General features: G+C 47.0%; 1 protein-coding gene across 2 annotated transcripts in view; it reads right to left on the minus strand.

Annotated features, from left to right (window-relative positions):
* KDM2B (lysine demethylase 2B) overlaps nt 1-22,780 on the minus strand; it is a 114,284-nt gene that overhangs the window by 90,417 nt on the left and 1,087 nt on the right. For both annotated transcript variants that reach the window (XM_065903867.1, XM_065903868.1), the window contains exons 2-4: nt 22,338-22,482; nt 19,283-19,361; nt 17,861-17,907 (exon numbers count right to left, since the gene is read on the minus strand). In XM_065903867.1, coding sequence (XP_065759939.1) covers nt 17,861-17,907; nt 19,283-19,361; nt 22,338-22,482 — 271 coding nt within the window. The remainder of the gene's footprint in view (nt 1-17,860; nt 17,908-19,282; nt 19,362-22,337; nt 22,483-22,780) is intronic.

The raw sequence follows: 22,780 nt of genomic DNA on the forward strand, positions 1-22,780 counted from the left end.
TGATCACATGCTAAGGCTGAAAAATGATCCCCGCCTTCAGAGGCTGGCTCCTCGCCCCATAGATCCCAGGAAGCCTTGGAGAAGCGCTCTGGTTTTGAGTCAGGAGTGCAAATCCACCAGGGGGCATCCCTGAACTTTGCTGGAAATTCTGGCCAAGCTCTGGACAGTGCCGGCTCCTTCGTTACCAGGAATCCTGGAACAGATGGGTTCTGCTCAGCTTTTCTGGAAAGCCCACCTGGCAGAGAATCGCCGTTAGAGTGAGGAGGGGAAAAGAACAGCTGCCCCCCCCCAAGCTTTCCCCACTTTCTGGCCAGCCTCCAGACTCCCCCTTGCCTCTCCTCCCTCACTTTGCTCAGGGTCCCATCCGCAAAGCCCCCTGGGGAAGGAGATTCCCTGGGCAGGTAGGTGATGGGACTCACAGTCCTGCAGGTGGGGACAAATGGGCATTAAAGGCCTGGAGCTAGCTGCCCCATCAGTACACTATAGTGGTTATGCTGGGGAACTCCCTGGCAGTCCAGTGGTTAAGAATCCACCTTGCAATTGCAAGGGATGCAGGTTCAATCCCTGGTTGGGGAACTAAGATCCCACATGCCGAGGAGCAACAAAGCCCACACGGCAACTACTGAGCCCACGGACAAGTAGAGAATCTGTGTGCCGCAAGGAATGATCCTGCATGATGCAATGAAGACCCCCCATTCTGTAACTAAGACTTAATGCATTGAAAAATGCATCAATGCATTAGAGAGTGGATGGATTAAAAAAGATTAAAAATAAATTTTATATATATATATATGGTAGTTAAGCTTCCCTGGTGGCTCAGATGGTAAAGAATCCACCTACTATGCGGGAGACCTGGGTTTGATCCCTGATCCCTGGGTTGGGAAGATCCCCTGGAGAAGAGATCAGCTACCCATTCCAATCTTCTGGCCTGGAGAAATCCATGGACAGAGGAGCCTGGTAGGCTACAGCCCATGGGGTTCCAAAGAGTCAGACATGACTGAGTGACTTCCACTCACCAAGCTAAGACTTTGTGGGTTTGAACCCCAGCTGCCCCTCAAGTCTCTTGACATGAAAGTAGCAGTTTCTCCATCTATTACATGGTAGCCAGCCTACGGTGTTGTCGTATGATTTAAGTGAGCTAATGCACATGAAAGACTTCTGAGAAGTGTCTGCAAGTAGGAAGTGTTACCTAATTGGCCAATTTCATTTATAATCACAGGTGGAACTACTATATTTAAAATAGACAATCAACAAGGACCTAGTGTGTAGCACAAGAAATTCTGCTGAATATTCTGTAATAACCTAAATGGGAAAAGAATTTGAAGAACAGATACTTGTATATGTATAACTGAATTACTCTGCTATACACCTGAAGTTAACACAACATTTTAATCAACTACGTGTCATGTCTGACTCTTTGTGACCCAATGGACCATAGCCCTCCAATATCCTCTGTCCAAGTGATGCCATCCCCTCCTCCAGGGGGATCTTCCCCACTCAACTACACCCTAATAAAAAATTTAAAAAAAAATTTTTTTAATATATATAATTACAGGTAGAGAAAGTGAGGTGGTGGGAAATTCAGCTTCAGTTAAATCTCTGCCAGTCAGTCTAAAAGGATGGCTAATGGAGAGGGGTGAGGGGTATGAGGGGTGATTAAAATGTTCTAAAATTGAGTGTGGTGATGATTGCACATACTCTGTGGACAGACAACAAACCATTGAATTGTACACTTTAAACAGGTGAATTGTATGGTATGTGAATTATAACTCAGTAAAGATATTATTAAACAAAAACGCTCAGACACTAAATGACCAACAAAGTTGGTTTTTATACAATTATCTTTTTTCTTCCAAAAGTCTTCTACCCACTTAAAATACACATCTTCAAAAATATAGAGGGACTTCTCTGGTGGTCCAATAGTTAAGAACCCACCTGCCAATTGCATGGGACGTGGGTTCAGTCCCTGGTCCAGGAAGATCCACCGGCCTGGGAGCAACTAAGCCCCTGAACCACAACTACTGAAGTCTAGGTATTCTAGAGCTGGTGTTCCACAACAAGAGAAGCCACCACAATGAGAAGCCCCAGCATTGACACTAGAGAAAACCAGGGCACAACAACAAAGACCTAGTGTAGCCAAAAATAAATAAATTTGATTTTAAAATATAGGGACTTCCCTTGTGGTCCAGTGTTTAGGGCTCTGCTCTTTCCCTGCAGCAGGCCAGGGATCCATCCCTAGTTGGGGAACTAAAATCCCATAGACGGCAACTAAGGGTTCACATGCCGGCAGCCAAAGATTCCGCGTGCGGCAAGGACGCGTGCTGCAACTAAGATCAGACACAGCCAAATAAATACAGTAATAAATAAACAATAAATAAATATTTTAAAAATAGTGACTAAATAAATAAACAAATGCTGAATGTTATCCTTATTACTATTCAGCATTTAACCTATTACTTCACATATAAATGACAGCTGAACTGAAAAAATGACCTGGGGGTACCCGGGGGCAGATAAGAGTAACTCTCCTTGCATTGGGCAAGATGACCCACACATCCCTCCCTCCCAGCCTAGAAAACATCCAGAAGTATTGAGCAGTCCAGAGCCCCACCTCTACGGACAACCATCATTGAACAAGAAAGAGACCCATGAGAAAGGCCTGCTTTTTACTTTTTTGAGCACTAGCCAGGTTTTTGAACTGTGGTGTTGGAGAAGACTCTTGAGAGTCCCTTGGACTGCAAGGAGATCAAATCAGGCAATCCTAAAGGAAATCAACCCTGACTATTCATTGGAAGGACTGATGCTGAAGCTGAAGCTCTAATACTTTGGCCACCTGATGCGAAGAACTGGCTCATTAGAAAAGACCCTGATGCTAGGAGAGACAGACGGCAGGAGGAGAAGGGGACGATGGAAGATGAGATGGTCAGATGGCATCACCGACTCAATGGACATGAGTTTGAGCAATCTCCTAGAGACGGTGAAGGGCAGGGAAGCCTGGAGTGCTGCAGTCCATGGGGTCGCAGAGAGTCGGACACGACTGAGTGACTGAACATCAACAAACTAGGCTTCCAGAACCCCCTCTCCCCACACAATCTCCAGGGCTTCCTGTACATCCTCATTCCGCTCTGGTCCTGCCCAGGTGCAGGTCCCCTGTTGACCCACCTCGATCTGCCCCACCCTCAGCGGAAAAGGTAAGTCCGGACCCCGGAGTGGTTAGAACCGCGAGGGGCAGCTGGGGCAGAGGGGCGCCGGAGGGAAGAGGCCCTAGGCTGGGAGGCCAACTGACTGTATCCGGAGCGGTTCTAAGAGGAGCGTCCTCAGCGTTCAGGGAACGCCGTCCGGCTCCCCCAGGTGTCCTGCAAGCCGCAGCGGGTGGGTGGGAGGAGACGAAGTAGGAATACAGGGAGGAACAAAGAAAGTCAGTTCTTCTGGATGCTGGGGCTCTATAAACCCCCAGGGAAACACGGGTGTACCAGTAACCGGATTCAATCCCGCTGCGTTCCAGCCCGCAGGCGGGGAGGAGAGACGCAGGGGCCTCAGAACGCGTCCTGCGGAGGCGAAAGGATACTGAGTGAAGTGACTATAGGTTTAGAGTGCTGATACAGCTGAGATAAGGGCCAGCTCGAAGCAAGCTGCAGAGGAGGGTAAGTTTTCTCCATAGATGTATTCCAGACAATAGGGGGCAAAGGAGGAGCTCTCGTGGTCCAATGGAGGTGCCCCAGGGTTCCAGTGCACGGGTGCGGGGTGATCCCTGGTTGGCGAGCTAAGGTCACGCAAGCCCTACAGCGCCGCTAAAATTATATAAAATAACGGAGATAGGCGTCAATAGCTGCTAACATCAGGAAGAGAGAGGGAGAAGCGAGAACCTAACATGCCCCTCCTAACAGATCTATGAAGCTGTCAGGGGAAAAAAAATGAATAAACTAATTATGAATGAGCGAGACAGGCTCTGAGTCTGGTCAAGCATCTATTAATACGGCCAACTACCAATTTACAGAAACTCCTCTGTCCATGGGGATTCTCCAGGCAAGAAAACTTGAATGGGTTGCCATGCCCTCCTCCAGATCTTCCCAATCCAGGGATCGAAACCAGGTCTCCCGAACTGCGGGCGGACTCTGTATCTGCGGGTGGATTCTGTATCGTCGGAGACACCCGGGAAGCCCAAGAACACTGGAGTGGGTAGCTTACCCCTTCTCCAGGGGATCTTCCCGGCCAGGAATCCAAACGGGGTATCCTGCATTGCCAGTGGATTCTTTACCAGCTGAGTTACCAGGGATGCCCACAGAGAAACTAGAGGCAGAGTCCGAGTAATGAAAAATTCTATAGCTCAAACAATCCCACTTCTTCAGATTGGAAAGAGATGGGAGAAGAGCCCACAGATTATAGAAGAGTTAAAAGATACCTCAACCAATCACAATGCAAAACCCTTATTTACATTCTGACTCATACAACTGTTTAAAAAAAGAAAGTAACATTTGTGCCGTATAGGAAACAACTGGAAATCTGAACAAAGGATATGGATATTTACTCATTTTAAGGAATTTTAAAAGCTTTTAGCTTTTAAGAAACAAACAAACAAAAATTCCTTAGTTTTTAAGTTTCCTAGCTTTTAAAAGACTAGGTGTAAGAGAGCACTCCGTGGCCCTGCAGACTTGTCTTTTGCTTCAACAGTGTTGGGGTGGAAAAGACCCAGGAACACCCCTTCCTCCAGCCTCTGACCACCCTCCAACCTTTTTTCCAGTTACATTTTAGGAACCAGCCACTCAACTACACCTGATCTCCAGGACCAGCCAACAACATTTTAAAAAAATGAATTGTTGAGTATTTTTATTTGGGTGGGGGAGACTGCATTAGGTGACATGTGGGATCTTAGTTCCCTGACCAGGGATTAAACGTGCACCCCCTGTCATGGAAGCAGAGTCTTAACCACTGGACCACCAGGGAAGTCCCAGCCAACAGCATTTTCTTTGACCTTAGCTCTTTATTACCCATCAATCATGAGCTCTCAGATTCGTCAGAATTATTCCACCACAGCGGAGGGTGCTGTCCACCACCTGGTGAACATGCATCTGCAGGCCTCCTATACCTACCTCTCTCTGGGATTCTATTTCCACCACAATGATGTGCCAGGGCGTGGCTCTGGAGGGCATGGGCCACTTTCCCCAGAATTGGCAGAGAAGCTCAAGGACACCAAGCCTCACTTGAAAATGCAAAACCAGTGCGATGTCCACATCCTCTTACAGACGTGCAGAAGCCATCCCAAGATGAGTGGGGTAAAAAGCCAGGACACTGTGGAAGCTACCATTCTCATGGAGAAGAAACAGAGCCATGCCCTTTGGATCTGCATGCCCTGGGTTCTGGCTTTATAGACACCACCTCTGTGACTACCTGCAGAGCTAAATGCCCTTCCTCCAGGCCTCAGCTGCCTCATATGTAAAGACAGGAAGAAGCTGATCTTTATATTTTTTTCATTGCCGCAGAATTCTTCCTTCAAACAGATGCTTTGACGAGAGCCGACTACATAAATAAAAACAAGCAGCTCAGGCTGAAGTGGGTATGGAGAAGGCACTCAGAATTCAGAAGTGGATTCCGGGGATTTTCCTTTGAAAACCACTGGGTTAGGTCATTTTTAGGTCCTCTTCCAGGGCTGACACATTGATTTTTAGCCTAGTTTTTTTGTTGGTGGTGCCGATTTTAAATTTTTCTCTTTTATTTTTATTTTTTGGCTATACCGCATAGCATGTGGGATCTTAATTCTCTGACCAGGGATCAAACCCGTGACCACTACAGTGAAAGGGCAGAATCTTAACCTCCGGACCTCTGGGGAATTCTCTAGTCTAATTCTTTTTTTTTTCTTAATTAAGTTTATTTATTCTTAATTGATGGATAATTGCTTTACAATGTTGCATTGGTTTCTGCCATACATCAACATGAATCAGCCATAGGTAAACCTATATCCCCTCCCTCTTGAACCCCCGTCCCCATCCTAGCCTAGTTCTTACTTAGATCATATCCCTTAAATGTGAACTGAGGGACTTCCATGGTGGCCCAGTAGTTAAGAGTCCACCTTTCTATGCAGAGGATGCGGGTTAGATCCCTGGTCGGGGAACTAAGATCCCACATATCTTGGAGCAGCTAAGCCCTTAAATCACAACTAGAAAGAACCCTGAGCACTGCAATGGGTGATATGTGCGCCACACCTAAGACCTGACACAGCCAAAAATAATTAAAACAAAATTTTTTTTTAATGTGAACTGGGGGGAGTAGGAGGAAGAGGGAAGAGATGGAGAGGCTTGCCCGCGGGGTCACTGGGGACACTTGAGGCCTGCCAGCCCCTTTCAGTCTGAGCTGGGAGATTAAGCACGAGGACTCCGTCTTCTCAGGTTCCCAGGCTGGTCTGCCACTGGTGGCAAAGGGGAGCTAGACTAAGTGCCGGGTCTCCGAGCTGGAAGCTGAGCCCTGGGGAGGAAGCAAGTGGCACAGCTCAGTGCTGAGACAGGAATGTGGCAGTCCAAGCTCTGGGGAGCACCCTGCGGGAGCAGGTGACAGAAACAAGGAGCCCTCTGGAGCCTGCAAGGGATCCATAGCGCTAGAACCCAGGCCCCTGAGGTCAAGGGGTTACAGGAGAAATTTTCCATGTCGGCATGGTGCTGGAGTTCCTAAGTAGGCCAACAACTCAGCAACCCCTCTGCCTCTCTCTCTCTCCTTACTCCCTCCTCCTCCTCCCTCCTCCAGTCTCACTGGTTCTCTGCACTCACAGGCTTCACCTACATCCAACAAATTCCAGCTGCAGAAATTAATCCGTGGCCCTATGGCCCTTGCTTTGAAGGCTCCATCAGTCAGTTCCAAGAGCCATGGGCTCGGAGCTGGGAGTAGGCTGTGGGGTCACCTTGAAGGCTAATATAAAGCAGGCACGGGCACTGACCCCAACTCCCCCTGAACCCACTCTTCAGAGAGTGCATGCAAGTGTCTTGCATCATAGCTCTGGAACCTTCTCTATCATCTCAAGTTTCTGGTTTGTTATTCTGCTCCCTGGGAGTATTTCCTCATCCATCTCATAAAGGCAGTGTTTATTAGCAAGAGCTCCAGTCATGGTTCAAATCCTGCTCCTCTGTTTCCCAGCAGTGAGGCCTTAAGTAAACTCCTGACCCTCTCTGGCTTCAGCTGCCTCACCTGCAAAGTGGAGATAATAGGACCTGCCTAGTGGCCCAACAAAATTATTGGAGGGACTTTTTAAACCTAAAAGCAGGGGTTCTAGTAAGGATGCTGTCCCAAATTGAACATGCAAGGGCACAGGAAAGAAAGAGCCCAGGGCTGAGTCATTGCACAACTTGGGAAACTGGATCAGTTTTCTTCTTTGTGAAATAAGAGGATGCTCTCAAAGGTCCACAGGCTTTCCCTAAGCATCAATATCTTCTGACTTCCTCACCTTTGCACCTTTTAAGATGATTCCCAAGGCAGATCCGGTGCCAGGCTGTCCTCTGTGCCCTGGGCTCAGGACTCTGAGCCTTGGGACTTCGCTGGTGGTCCAGTGGCTAAGACGCCACGATTTCAACACAGGGGGCCCAGTTTCCATCCTTGGTCAGGGAACTAGATCCCACATGCCACAACTAAGAGTTCACATGCCACAACTAAAACTTGGTGCAGCCAAATATATAAATAAAAATAAATATTTTTTGAAAACACTCTGACCCTCAGAGAGAGGGGCACAAGAAGATACAAAACAGACTAACAAACCAGAGTTGAAACCAATCAGGCAAGAAAATCCAAAAGACACCCAGCCAACAACAACAAAGAATTCAGGATGAGGAGACACCTGTACCATGCAGAAATTAACAGGACAGCTCTGCGGTCAGACAAATACGGGCACAGAGCTCAGCTCTTCCACATACTAGCTATTTGACTGTGGACAAGTCGCTCTGAGCCTCAGTTTTGACATCTATAAAATGGGGGTAGTAATAAATAGGATTTCATGTGATCAGACAAAAAGCTATAGTAAAGATACTTGGCTTTTAACAAGGTCTCAGTGAACAGTAGTTAATGCAAACAGTGAGCAGAAGTAAACATAGTTTCCCTAGGCCCCTAGCAGCATCAAGAGTTTGATTTTAGGGACGTCCCCTGGCTATCCAGTGGTTGGGACTCTGTGCTTCCACTGCAGGGGGCCTGGGTTTGATCCCTGGTTGGGTAACTAAGACCCCATATGCCATGCAGTGGAGCCAAAAAAAAAAAAAGATTTTGATTTTAGAGCCTAGAATTTAGGGAAAATGGAGACAGAACAAAGCAATGAGGTGGGTGTTTCTCTTGGAAAGAAAACATAACTGAGAACATAACTGAACCCCTCTGAAACCCTCCTCACTTGGGATCCTCAGCACTCCTGGCCTCATGCACCCTCCCCCCTCCTAGCACTTCTATCTGTCCTGCCACCCCTACCTATCTGTCCAGCCTTAATGTCACTCCTGAGCTCAAATTCAATGTGGCCAGAACTGAACTCATCTACACCCCAACCCAAATCGATGTTTCCTCTTGGGTTCTATTACAAGCATCATTTCCCAATTGCTGACACTCTAACCTACATTTGAATCTGATGTGCTGTCTACTTGGGCGACTCGCAAGTAATTTCTCTCCAGGTTTCAGTTTTTCCCTCCTGTGAAATGGGAAAGCAAGACTACAAGAATTCTAAAAAGTTGTCCAGGATTTAAAATATTTTCAATTTTTATTTTACTGTTGTTATTCCTTTTTTTGGACCACACCACACAGCTTGTAGGATCTCAGTTCCCTGACCAGGAATTGAACGCGGTTCTCAGGCAGTGGAAGCGAGGAGTCCTAACCACTGGACCACCAGGGAAGTCCCTAAAGTCTATGCTTTCAAACCATCTTTAGAAAGGTCTACACATACCCTAGATCCTGTGCTTTGCAACAGGAGAAGCCACCAAATGAAAATCTCAAGAACTGAAACTAGAGAACAGTCCCTGCTCACAAGTAGAGAAAGTCCATGCACAGCAACAAAGACCCAGCACAGCCAAAAATAAATTAATTAAATAAAATAAATAATAAATTTTAAAAAATTTTAAGTTCTAGGAAAGGTAGAGGGATAAATTAGGAGTGTTCAATTAATAAACTACTATATATAAAATAGTAAGCAAAAAAGATTTACTACATAACAGAGAGAACTATATCCAATATCTTATAATAACCTATAAATGGAAAATAATGTGAAAAGATATGTATATGAAACACTTTGCTATATACATGAAACTAATATAATATTTTAAGTTAACTCTACTTCAAGTTAAAAAATTAATGATTAGTTGGGAATTTCCTGGCAGTCCAGCAGTTAGGACTTGATGCTTCCTCTACAAGGGCACAGGGTTGATCCCAGATAGGGGAAGTGAAATTCAGCATGCTGAGCGCGCGCACACGCACACGCGCACACGCACACACACACAATTAAAACTAAGGTCTGAGGACAAATCAGCCACCTTCGATTTCTAGAGTGAAAATGTAGTCTCCCTAAACACAGCCAGTCAAGGGTAGAGCTAGGACCAAAGACATCCAGTAAATTTGTGAGTGAAGAAGGAATGGAGGAGGGTTAGGGTAGAGTCGGAAGCCATAAAGCAAAAGCATGAGCTTGGGGTACCTCCCTGGAGGTCTCCCCAGTCCCAACACAGGGGGCCCAGCCGGGTTCCATTTCTGGTCAAGGAACTAGATCCCACCCACTGCAACTAAGACCTGGCACAGGCAAATGAATAAATATTTTTTAAAAAGCATGAGTTTGAGAAATACCCTGGACTGGGTTCAGACCCTGTCTCCACTGCCCACTAGCTGTGTGGGCAGCTCCCTCTGAGCCTCAGATCCCCCATCCAGAAAAGTGAACAACAGTACTTAATTTCCAATTATTAGTTTGGACAAAATGAGGTCACATGGTAAACATACAGTAAAAGATAGGTGAGTATTACTCTAATGGTATGAACAAATAAATACTGAATGAAGTGATCCATCATGAAGATTTTTTAAGAAAAACGGCCAAAGAAAACACTGGTTGGCTTGGGTACCCTCATTAGAGAGAAATACAATGAAGAGACAATATGCAAGTCTCCCTCCTATCTTCGGTGATGTAAGTCCAGACAAGGAGTGAAGACCCTGCACTTTCTGGGTACATGTTCTCAAGGGGTTTAAAGCATCTTCAGAGACAACAAGAAATCTCTTCCCCAGTCTCCCTATCCCCCCATCTTCTAAACCATAGATGTGAAAATATCCCCGTCTTCTTACACGAACTATCCAGAACAGCGATCCTGGGAGTGGGCGACACAGGTTAGAGCATCAAACAGATTCAGACAAATGCAGTCACTTGTTTCCCAATAAAGTAACCTGATTCAGTGCCATGAAGAAAATAGTGATTTTTCAATAATGGTCTAGATCAACTGGATATCTATATAGGGGGAAAAAAAAAGATCTTGACCCCATCTCATACTCCAGGTGGACTACATGTAAGAGTTGAAACAATAAAACTTTTGCAGAAAAACATATGAATATCTTCGTGACCTTGCACTATGCAAAATTTTCTTAATTTGAAAAAGACACAATGTGAACTAATGGACTAGGAAGAGCTAAGTGGTCTATGTTAAAATTAAAACTGCCTGTTCATTCAAAGACATCTCTTTTTTAAATTTATTTTTAATTGAAGGATAATTGCTTTACAACATTGTGTTGGTTTCTGCCATACATTAGCATGAATCAGCCATAGGTACACATATGTTCCCTCCAAGACATCTTTAAGAGGATGACAAGGCAACCCACAAAGTAGGAGTCTAACTAACATCCAGAATCCAGAAAGAACCTTTATATTATCAGCTGAATTGTGTCCCCTAAAATTTATATGTTGAAGTTCTAACCCCCAGTAACTCAATATGTAACCATATTTGGAGAGAAAGTCTTTAAAGAGGATATTAAGTTTAAAATGGGGTCTTTGGTGGTGGTTTAATCACTCAGTCACATCCAACTCTTTGCAACCCTATGGACTGTAGCTGCCATGCTTCTGTTTCCATGGGATTTCCCAGGCAAGAATACTGGAGTAGGTTGCCATTTCCTTCTCTGGGGGATCTTCCTGACCCAGGAATCGAACCCAGGTCTCCTACAAGCAGATGGATTTTTTAACCAACTGAGAGGGTGGCCCCTACTCCAGTAAGACTGGTGTTTTCGTAAGAGAAGGAGATTAGCACACAGATACATACAGAGGGAAGACCATCTGAAGACAAAGGGAGAAAACAGCCATCTAAAAGCCAAGAAGGGAGACCTTCAAAGAAACTAACCCTGCTGACAACTTGATCTTGGACTTCCAACTCCAGAATTATGAGAAAATTAATTTCTGTTGTTTAAGTCACCCATTCTGTGGTACTTTGCTTTATTTGTCCATAGCAAGCTGATACACCTCACAATCAACAAGAGACAATATCATAAATAAAATGAAAAGACAACTTACAGACTGGGAGAAAATATTCACCAATGATGCAACCAGCAAGGGCTTAATTCCAAAATATACAGTTCATACAACTCAGTATCAGAAAAACAAACAACCCAATCTAAAAATGAGCAAAGACCTAAACAGACCTTTCTTCAAAGGAGACGTACAGATGGCAACAGGCACATGAAAAGATGCTCAATGTTGCTAATTATGAGAGAAATTCACATCAAAACTACAATGAGGTATCACCCCACACCAGTCAGAATGGCCAACACCAAAAAGTCTACAAGTAATAAATGCTAGAGAGGATGTGGAGAAAACGGAATCCTCCTACACTGTGGGTGGGAATGGAAATTGGTGCAACCACTGTGGAGAATGGTATAGAGTTCCTTAAAAAACAAAAAATAGAGTTACCATATGATCCAGCAATCCCACTTCTGGGCATATATCCAGAGAAAAAATTCTATTTAGAAAATATACATGCACCCCAATGTTCAGAGCAGCACTATTTACAAAAGCTAAGACACAAAAGCAATAGATGAATGGATAAAGGTATGGTGTGTACACACACACACACACACACACACACACACACACACACACATATGCAACAGGAATATTATTCAATCATAAAAAAAGAATGAAATACTGCCATTGGGAGCAACATGAATGGACCTATTCTTATGCTAAATGAAGTAAGTCAGACAAAGACAAATAGTATATGATATCACTTACATGTGGAATCCAAAAAATAATACAAATGAACTTATTTATAAAACAGAAACAGACTCACAGACACAGAAAACAATCTTATGCTCACCAAAGGGTAAGGTAAGGGGAGGGATAAATGAGGAATTTGGGATTAATAGATACACACTATATATCAAATAGATAAACAAGCACCCCTATTGTCCAGCACAGGCAACTATATTCAATAACAGAATCACTTTGCCGCACACATGACAAACATGACATTGTAAATCAACTACCCTTGAATAAAAAAAAATATGTTTTTAAATAAGAGATAGTCTTTACAATAATGGAAAAAAGACTTGATCAATCAGTTCCCAAAGATCTCCAAATAACCAATACATGTAATGAGACAGAGCTCAGTTTCATGAGTCATTAGAAAAACACCAACTGAAACACAGTGAAATAGAACGATACTCCCATCAGCATGGAGGCATGACTACAATGAAAACGATGAACATGCCAACTCTTGGTGAGGTTGTGGAGCCGGCAGAACCAGAACAATCCCTCTAGATAATTATTGGACGGTGTTTACTAAAACTGAACATACATGCTAACTCTCTGACCCAAGCAATTCTGCTCTTAAGTATATGCCCAATGGAAATGTACCCGTTTCCTCATCAGTCACGCCTAGAATGTTCATGGCAGCATCACGCACACAGCCTTAACCTGGCAGTCACCCAGGTGCCCACTAACAGAATGAATAAACCAACTGGGAAATAATCACATAAATGGCAAACCATACAGCAATGAAACTAAGCCATCTACAACTACACACAACAAATTGGATGAATCCTGTAAACACAAAGTTGAATGAAGGAAATCAAAATTAAGAGGACAGACACCCTGTATGATTTTACTAACATAAAGTATGAAAAGAGGCATCTACACTATTAGAAGTCAGGAAAACAGCAGAGGGAAAGCCTGGACGGGAATTCAAGAGGAGTTGATCCTGGGGTTCCATGGCACTAGTGGTAAAGAACCCACCTGCCAATGCAGGAGACATGAGATGCGAATTCGATCCCTGGGTCAGGTAGATCTCCTGGCAGAGGGCATAGCAACCCACTCCAGTATTCTTGCCTGGAGAATCCCCATGGACAGAGGAACCTGGTGGGCTACAGTCCATAGGGTCACACAGAGTCTGAAATGACTTCGCAGGCAGGCAGTTTCAATTGTTCAAGTCACACAAATTTAAACTACTGTGAACTTCTCTGTATATATATTAGACTTCAATAAAAAGCTTCTATTTTAAGCATACAGTGTCAAAGAAATGAAAAGTGCCACTTTTTATTTCTGTTCTTTAGAGATGAGGAACTATAAACAGAGGCTAGGTGCCTGTCTTCCCAATGGGCAGATAAACAGGGCTCAGGGGGAAAAAAGCCCAATCTCAGGAGATTAGAGAAGAGTCTGGAGCCCCAAGTTGTGACCTGAGAGCTGGTCATGCACCAACCCGCTTCTCCCAAGAGATAGGGCCTGGGGAGGGGGCAAGTGGCTGGAAGACAGGCTGAGATGGCCCATGAACTCAAAAGGGATGATCCGGCTACCCCTATACTCTGCCCTCCATAGCAGAACTCCCAGTTGTGGGAATTCCCTGGCAGTCTAGTGGTTAGGACTCCACGCTCTCACTGCAGAGAACCAGGGCTCAATCTCTGGTTGGGCAACTAATATCCCGCAAGCAGCACAACCAAAAACAAACAAACAAAAACCTTCCATTTGTGTTAAGGGCCTGGTCATGTCACCAGCAGCCCTGGGAAGTTACTCCTTCCCCTCTCAGTTCACATGGTTCTGCTTGGGCGGACCCCACCAGCACCTCTGGGTGTGGGGTTGTGCTCCCCATTTTTCTTGCCACATGGGGAGAAACTTGCCAGAAAATGAAGCAGAAAGAGGAAACAAAAAAAAGGGAAGCAGAAATGAAAAAATAAGAACTGAGTCCTTGAGATCTTCTTGGAGCATCTAGATCTAGCCATGCCTAAGGTCACATCCTGAACTTATTACGTAAAACACTGAATTCTGTTTTGCTTAGGGCAGATTGAATTACATTTGTCACTTATGTCACTGTGACAAATGTTCCCCATCGCCACTCTCCAGAAGCCTGCGTGCATTCCCAGAGACTAAAATGGGCATTATCATACCCCCTGCCAACTGCCATCGCAGGCATCCCTCACAGCGTCAGAGCTTCCGGACTTCTACAAAGAACCTTCATGTTCTCCAGTCCATTCAGTCATCACCAGAGACATGAGCTGCAGGTATAACTCTTCTCCCCTTCCCCACCCCCCGTTTTTTGGCTACATCGTGCAGCATGCAGGATCTTAGTTCCCTGATCAGGGATCGAACCCATGTCTCCAGCATCAGGACTATGGAATCTTAACCACTGAATGACCAGGGAGGTCCCACCATTCCCACTTTCTTTGCCATACTAAGCTTTTCAAGACCTGGGAAGGAAATTGAATCCTGCTCTCACGATGAGAAGAATGAGGCTCAGAAAGAAGAGGCAGCTACATACAACCAGAACGAATAACAAAACTACGGAGGGCTTCCCACATAGGTCAGTTGGTAAAGAATCCACCTGCAATGCAGGAGACCCCAGTTCAATTTCTGGGGGGGGAAGATTCCCCTGGAAAAAGGATGGGCTACCCACTTCAGTATTCTTGGGCTTCCCTGGTGGCTCAGACGATAAAGAATCTGCCTGCAATGTGGGAAACCTGGGTTCGATCCCTGGGTTAGGAAGATCCCCTGGAGAAGGGAAAGGCTACCCACTCCAGTATTCTGGCCTGGAGAATTCCATAGACTGTACAGTCCATGGGGTCGCAAAGAGTCGGACACAACTGAGTGACTTCCACTTTCATGGAGGGCTTGGAAATGTTTCAAAAGGGCAAAGAGCAATATTACTCAGGCTGTAATGTTGATGCCGGAAACCCAGATTTGAGAATCTGGTTTTAATCCTTGTCCATAAAGATAACCTCATCAGATTCACATCTTTCCATTAGAATAATAATAGGGACCATTTATTGAGACCCCCCCACCCTCGCCCCAGTCAATCAGCTAAGCATTCATTCATTTTCTTTTTTTTTTCTTTTTTTTTTTCATTCATTTTCTTATAGGATCCTTATTTGAGGCAGATTCTGCTATTAGGTCCATTTCACAGCTGAGGAAAGTGAGGCTTAAGCAGGTGAAGTAGCTTGCCCCAAATGACTCAGTCAAAAAGCAGAGCTGAGCCCCAATAACAAAGGCTGGGGCTGGACAGAGGCATCAGTGAGAGTGACCTATGCCAAGACTCGACTTATGGGGTCCATCGCCCCATCTTCTGCTCACTGCTGAAAGGTTGCCTCCTTCCGTTCTGACATCCACTTCCTTCAGTGATTCTAGAATCCAGCTTAAAAAAAATCTCTCCTGAGCAAACCCTCATCAATTAACTGAGATCCTTCTCTCAACAGCACTATCTCCTTATAACCAACTGGTCCTCTCTTCTATTTTTTTTTTTTTTTTTTTTTTGGCTGCATGCATGTTCCCTGATCAGGGATTGAGCCTGCGCCTTCTTCAGTGGAAGGCAGAAGGCAGATTCTTAGCCAATGGACCACCAGAGAAGTCCTAGTCTTCTTTCCTGCATTAACACACCTCTAGGTCAATAACTCAAGCTGGATCATCTGCACACCCCCTGGTCAGCTGCCTGCATCCTCCACACGGCCACCAGAGTCAGCTTTGATAGAACTTAGATCACATCACTTCACACTCACCAGGATGGTTAGCATCAAAAAGACAATAACAAGAGTGGGCAAGGAAGGCAAAGAAATTAGAACCTTTGTATGTTACTAATGGGAATTTAAAACGGCACAGCTGAAAAAAAAAAAAAAAGGGTGCAGCTACTTTAGAAAACAGTCTGGCAGTTCCTCTGGAGATTAAATGTAGTTACCTCATGACCCAACAATTCCCCTCCTACGGATCTACCCTGAAGAAGTGAAAATGTCTGTTCACACTAACACTTGTACATGAATAGTCATAGTATCATTATTCACAAAAGCCAAGAAGCAGAAACAACCAAAATGTCTATCAACTGACTTATGGGTAAACAAAATGTGGTCTCTTCATATAATGGGATGCTATTCATCCATAAAAAGAAGTACTGAGACAAGTTACTACACGGATGAACCTCAAAAACATGAGGCCAAATGAAAGAAGCCACATACAAAGGACCACATATTATGATTCCACTTATACGAAATGTCCAGAAGAGACAAACCCACAGAGGCAAAAAAGTGGATTAGTGGTTGTCAGGGGATGGAGGGAAAGGGGAATTGGGAGGTACAGAGTTTACTTTGGGGGTAATGAAAATGTTCTGGAATTAGTGGTTAACGATTACATAACACTGTAGATATATGAAACCACTGTGGAAATCCCTGGCTGTCCAGCAGTTAGCACTTGGCACTTTCACTGCTGCAGCCAGGGTTCAATCCCTGGTCAGGGAACAAGATCCCACAAGCCCTGGGATGCAGCCAAAAAAAAAAAAGAGAGAGAGAACCACTGAACTGCACGCTTTAAAAATGGTTAAATGGTGAATTTTATGGTATATGAAATTTCTCAATTTTAAAAATGTTTTTAATTCCCCCTCCCAAGAAAATAATCAGATCACAATGCTACTCCCTCACCACACTTTAAAATCCCCCAAGGGCCTCCCCATTATATCAGGAGACAAACCCAGGTTCCCCACCAGGGCCTAGAGGGCCCGCTGTGGGCCTGGCCCGGAGGCCTCTCCCACCTCTCCTCACTCCTCCCATTCTTCCCCCACCTTCTGCCCTTGTTTATCCCTCCATCTAGAATGTTCTTTCCCACAGTTAGTTTCTCATCAGTCAGGTCTCTGTCCAAATGTCCTCATCACCTCCACCAAGAGGCCCTCCCTGAATACCTCCATCTAAAATAAACATAGCTCCAACAACCTCCATCCCATTACACTGCTTTATTTCTTCATAGCCCCATCACCTTCTGAAAAGATATAAATTTTTAAAAACGGTTTACTTCTTTGTCTGTCACTCCAACCAAGAGGGCAGGGCTCTTGTCTGTCCTATTCACAGCTCTGAATTCGCCTACCATGTATGAGTTACTTGAGAAACACTTCTGGAAAGAATGGATGTATTGAACAACTTCCTGTAAAATGTGAAAGGCCACCCACTACCTGGTCAAGAGTTTGGGACACTCAGTGATCAGCCGAGTTCTACAGGTGTCCAGGGCCAAGCCCCGCCCTAGACCTGTCTGGAAGCCAGAGGAAGTAGGAAAGAGTAATCCCTCCCCCTTGGAAGTTCTCAAAGTCTTTCAGGGGTCACACAGCACCCAATGTTTACCCAGCAACCCACAAACAAACACCAGGAGAGATCTAAGATTGCCTTGCTGACACTCAAGCTGGACGCTGGGGTCCAAATCAGCCTCATAAAACTGCACTGGTAAACACCCTCTAATACAGCTTCTTACGGCTCTGCAATCCAACCTGTTCTCCAGAGTGAGACGGTTGCAGCTCACACCTGCTCCTGCCTCCTCCCATGAGGACTTTCTTTTCAGAGGCAGTTAAATATCCAAATGGGCAGGTGGTACTGGCCTTGCTCCCCGGGCCCCCCATCCCCAACTGCAGCATCTCCGCCACACATGCAAACAGCAACTTACCCACTAGGAGTTTGACATCTCGGACTGTGAAATCAGGGTCAGGCATCCTGGAAAAAGAGGAACGCAGACATTTGGTGGGAAGCCAGAAACAATAGGGTTAGATCTCACAATGGGGGCAGGGGGAGGCCATTTTTCTAAGAGAGTTCTCTGGGTCTCCGGCTGAGAACCCACAATGAGATAACTCAGCAAAAGGGTAGTGATGAGTTGGTGCCTGGAGGGAGGGCCACCCCGGAACAAGTGAGCAGTTTTCTCAACAGGCAAATCAAACCCCATTCTCCCCGACACCGAAATTCAACACTGCTACAGAGAAGAGAATGGAACTCGCTGTCCCCCCACCCACTTTTCCCAGGAAGACTGTGCTGTCAAGGTAAGCACCATAGTTGGGCATTCAAACCTCTGCTTTCTTTTAGAGTGGCTAGCTTTCTGTGGCTCCACTTTTAGAAAATACTTTCCATAAGGTGTTGTATGGAAGGTGGGAGGAACCTCTTTAAGTTTACAGGGAAAAAAAAAAACTACATCACATCGATTGCAAGGATTTGGTGACCCTGGCTACTGTGGCGGTGATGACGTTCACTATTAATTGTCAGTGATGCCAAAGGTTTCATTTCTATTCATAGGAATGAGACTCTTGAGCAAATCTGGCAGTATTTGCTTGTGGAAGGAGGCAGGCTGTGACGAGGACACCCTCAACCTCCTCCAACCCCTGCCCCAGGGGCAGAAACCTGTTCTTCCAGGCTTCCTCCAGGATCTCTCCCCCACCTGGAGCTCTGACAGATTTCCAGAGAGAATGTAAACCAAACAAGCCACTGTGGGGAGGCAGGTGCTGGGGCACCAGCGGAAAGAGGAGACAGGACCTAGTGTTCTGACATTCCCTCCAAGGACTTCCCCAGCGGTCCAGTGGCTAAGACACCACACTTCCCCTGCAAGGGGCACAGGTTCGATCCCTGGTCGGGGAACTAAGAACCTGTATGCCACGAGGCAGGGCCAAAAAGAAAAAAAGGAACATGCCCTCCAAAGAAAAGGACCAGTTTCCCATACAGTGGGAGTCTGAGTTGAAACAGGCATGTAGGCATTCTGCCTCTCTGCCCAAAGGGTGGCTAATCCCTTCTCAGCTTAGGCACTGCTTCAGTTTCCCTTTAGGAAGTAGCTGCGTGTAAGTGGGATGGATCAGGAAGGAAAGTCCACACTGTTGAAGTACTCTGTGACCTCTCCATCCAAATTCTCTGAAATTCCAGACCCATCGTTGGAGATATTTTTCCCTCTCTTTCAGGTGTTGAACAAGGAGGTGCAACCCCCAAATAACAAAGAAAAATCCTGCTCAGTGACGAAAGGTAGGGGAAAGAGTGGAAGAAATGCATCCCAACCTATAAACTGTGTGAGGGAAGGAGACAGGGGAAGAAGCAATTCATTTCAGCAACTTACTTAATTCCCAGGCCATCCTTTTCTCGAAATACCAGGGGAACTCTGAGAGCTTCTCTCTGCACATACTCATAGTTGAAATCTGTTTGGAGACGGGAATTAAATCAGATTGGTTAAGTCACGAAGGAGGAAATGAACCATGATCCATCAGTTAGGGGAAGAACATTGATGGAGGAAGGGGCAGGGGTTATATGCGATGCAGGTACCAGCTCAAAGAACAAGAGATCCCTAGAAAATGACAAGGAAACGGATGAGGCAAAGCCCAAGAGAAGCTATGCCAACTCTTGGCTCCTCTGCCTACTCAGTCATTCCCTGCATGCCCCACGGGTCAGAACTTGTCAATGAACAGCCCAAGGGCTGCGAGGGTTGGGGAAGGAAACTCAGGAAACAGCCCCAAACAGAAACAGTCCCAGCTCTCACTGCGAAAGAAGGATGGATGGAGAAAACGCATCCCAGGCTGAGCTCTGAAAGTAAAGGAACTGCAGAACTGAATAATGCCACCTGGGAGGATCTGAAGCCCCATAGAGGAGGCTGGGAGGAGGGTTCTCATTGTAGCTGAGCATCAGGGAAGATCTTATTGTAATATCCTGCGTAGTGAAGGGGAGGGGGGGGAAAGCCGGTTTCCCTGGAAACTGTGTATTTGGTGCCAAAATAACTAGGGAACTGGGCACAGCTTTGTTGTCTTAATAGTGAAATTCTGTTGCAGCCATCACAACACTTGCTTCAGCTGGATAACCCAGAAGGATGCTACCCAGGTGAAGGCTGTATGAAGGGGACAGGGTGAGGCCCAAAGAAAATTCACCACTTAGTTTTCTGTCTGATGGATGCTTGTCTAGTGGAGACCCCAACATCCTTACAGAATGCCCCAGAGAATGAAGGAAGCCTTAGTTTCCATCCTCCTGAGTTCCAAAAGTAGGGGAGCTCACTCAACCTTATCCCTAAATATGGAGATGAGGGAGGCGGAGACAAATACTCACACCCCCCAAGCCCTCAGGTAACTAAAGCAATTCACAAAGACACAAGCCCGGGGGCTGGTCAGAAGGGAGACAGATGGGATCTCAGGGCACTGAAACCCCTGCCCCAGAGAAACAGTTCACTAGGACGGCTTGGGGGGTTGCAGGGGCGGTGAGGCCAAGGCAACTCTGCTCAGAGGAGAGAGAACAAAACCAGAGCTGGGGAAAGCCCTGACCTTAGCAGCTCAGATCCCCAGGGGCTCCTAGTGAATGGGGATTCCTAAGGATTTAAAGGCAGAGAAGTTTAAGAAGCTTCTATTTTGAATCCAGGCTAAGGGCTCCTTCTGTTTCTCAGCTCCTCCCTCGAGTTTTGGGGCAAGATCTGAATTACCAACCAACAACCCTAGAGTCCTCTTCTTTGAAAGGAACCGGGACAGTAGATTTAAGGAATCTCCCTTTCTGGAAACCTCCCCCCACTACCACCTTCCTCCCCAATACACACACACCCAAAGTCCAGCCCCAGGGTCAGCTTCAACTTCCTCAAATGAGCCTGAGAAAACATGAGATCCTGGGCAGAGAATGCCTCACCAATGACCAGGAAGAGTTGCATACTGTTTTCTCCTAAAATATGCCAAACGACTCAAGAAAAATGGGGAAGGAGAGGAATTAAAGTCCCATTTGTGCTAAGGAAATTTAAATGTAGTTGGGACTAGACCCCTGAACTATCCAGCCTCTGCGGGCAATGCTCTTTAAGACCTGGCAGGCTGGAAGAAATTTCTTCCTCCTTTCCCCTCCAACTACCCCCTACCACCCCAATCCCGGCACTCCAGGAAGCAACGGACACAAAAGAGAAACTTCAAAAATGCAAAGCCAGGCCCTGACTCTCCTAGGGGCTAACCCCACAGCCCCAGTCACTCAACCAGAACCTGGAGGTGGGGGAGGCTCTTCCCCTGTTATCAGCTCACTGAGGGACTGGAGGGTTTTCCAAAGGGGATGGGGATCAACAAAATAGAAACGTTAATATAAAGGGAAACCCAAATAACTGAGAGGCAAAAATGAACTTAAATCACAGAAGGGCACAGACAGACAAGTAAGTAGGCAGAAACAAATCCAAAACCTCAATCCCCTGGGCCCAACCAGGGGCCTTGCAGGCCTTAGACCCAAGTCAGAGCATCACTTAAAGGTCTGGAAGACACCCCCCAGACACCTTACCAGTACCAGGGTCAGGCTGAAAGTCAGGCCCCAAAGGTCTCAGGTTGGGGTGACATTGCCAACCCCCATCCCCAGGCTTCTCCAACTTCTCTAAAGTGGCAGGGCTCACAAGAGGGACAGAGCTCTCAAGGCCTCAGACTTGGGAAGAGACCCTGTTTCCCAGGAGGGTGCCCCAAGTCTTCACCTCCAACTGCCGGGAGGAAGCCTGAAGCCGGAGGGAGGATAACCCCTTTACCAGCAGTCCCCACTTCAAAGCGTCAGGGTTGCAGGACTAGAGGCCTCGGGCTTCACTGGGGGCCAGTCAACAACTCCGGGCTCACCCACCCTGCTCCTGCTAGCAAAGTCCACGAGGTGATGGGGTGCAGTAGACCCCAGGCCGGAGGAGATGTCACTAAGTGACCCGGGCCGTCCCCAGCTCCAGATCCCAACTGGCAAGGTCCGAAATGGCACAGGTTAGGGAGGCTTCAGGCCTGGGGGGCCCTCACCCCAATGGCCCTGGGGTGACCCTGGCCCGCTGCAGCCCGTCAGCCGCACTTCGTGCAGCGCAAGGAGCTGGGCCGGCTCCGGGAGGGGTAGAACGCGGCGCACCCGCCCTCCCTCGGTCCACCCGTCGGTCCCCAGGTCCCTCAGTCCGCCGGGCCCCTGGCTCTGCCCACCCTGGGGCTGGTGGTGGGCGCGGGCCGGGCCTAGGCCCACGGCCGGCCCCGGCTCCCGCCTGCCCTCCTCCCTCGCCACCCCACCCCACCCCCCCCCAGTGCTCGGCCTCGTTTCGTCACCGGATCCCCTGGAATGGGGGACGCGGGCGCGAAATACGAACCCAGCCACCGGCAGCTCCCTCCCCACGTGCGCTCGGGCCTCGCCGCGGAGGACAGCCCGAGGAGGGGGCGCCTCACCTTTGCCCTCCATGGCGTGCACGAAATCCCCCTGGTACAGCTGGCTGCGCAGCTTTTCCTCCAGGCTGAAGCCGCGGGCGCTGACGATCTCCTCCACGTCCGACAAGTCCTCGTTCTCGTCGTATCTCTGGCGGTCAATCGGGCGCTGCGGGGACCCAAACCGGAGAGCCCGGGACATTATTGGGGGAACTGGGGGTCGCCTCTCACCCTGGGCCCAGCTCGAACAGGTGCAGGAGCCTCGTGCCCCCCTGCACCCCACCTTTGGGACCGGAGCAACTTTGCGCAGAAGCCAAAGATGCTGAAAATCGGGATAAGGAGAGGGACCCGCACCCCCCAGGGTCAGGCGGCGCCCTATACAGGGCACTCCCCTCCTGCATCTTTGGAGGCCGTGGAAGGGGTTTCTGGGGGACTCTCCCCTTGCTTCCAGCCCCCCACCCCCGAGA

Source organism: Muntiacus reevesi, chromosome 13 (assembly GCF_963930625.1).
Source record: "Muntiacus reevesi chromosome 13, mMunRee1.1, whole genome shotgun sequence".
NCBI lineage: Eukaryota > Metazoa > Chordata > Mammalia > Artiodactyla > Cervidae > Muntiacus > Muntiacus reevesi.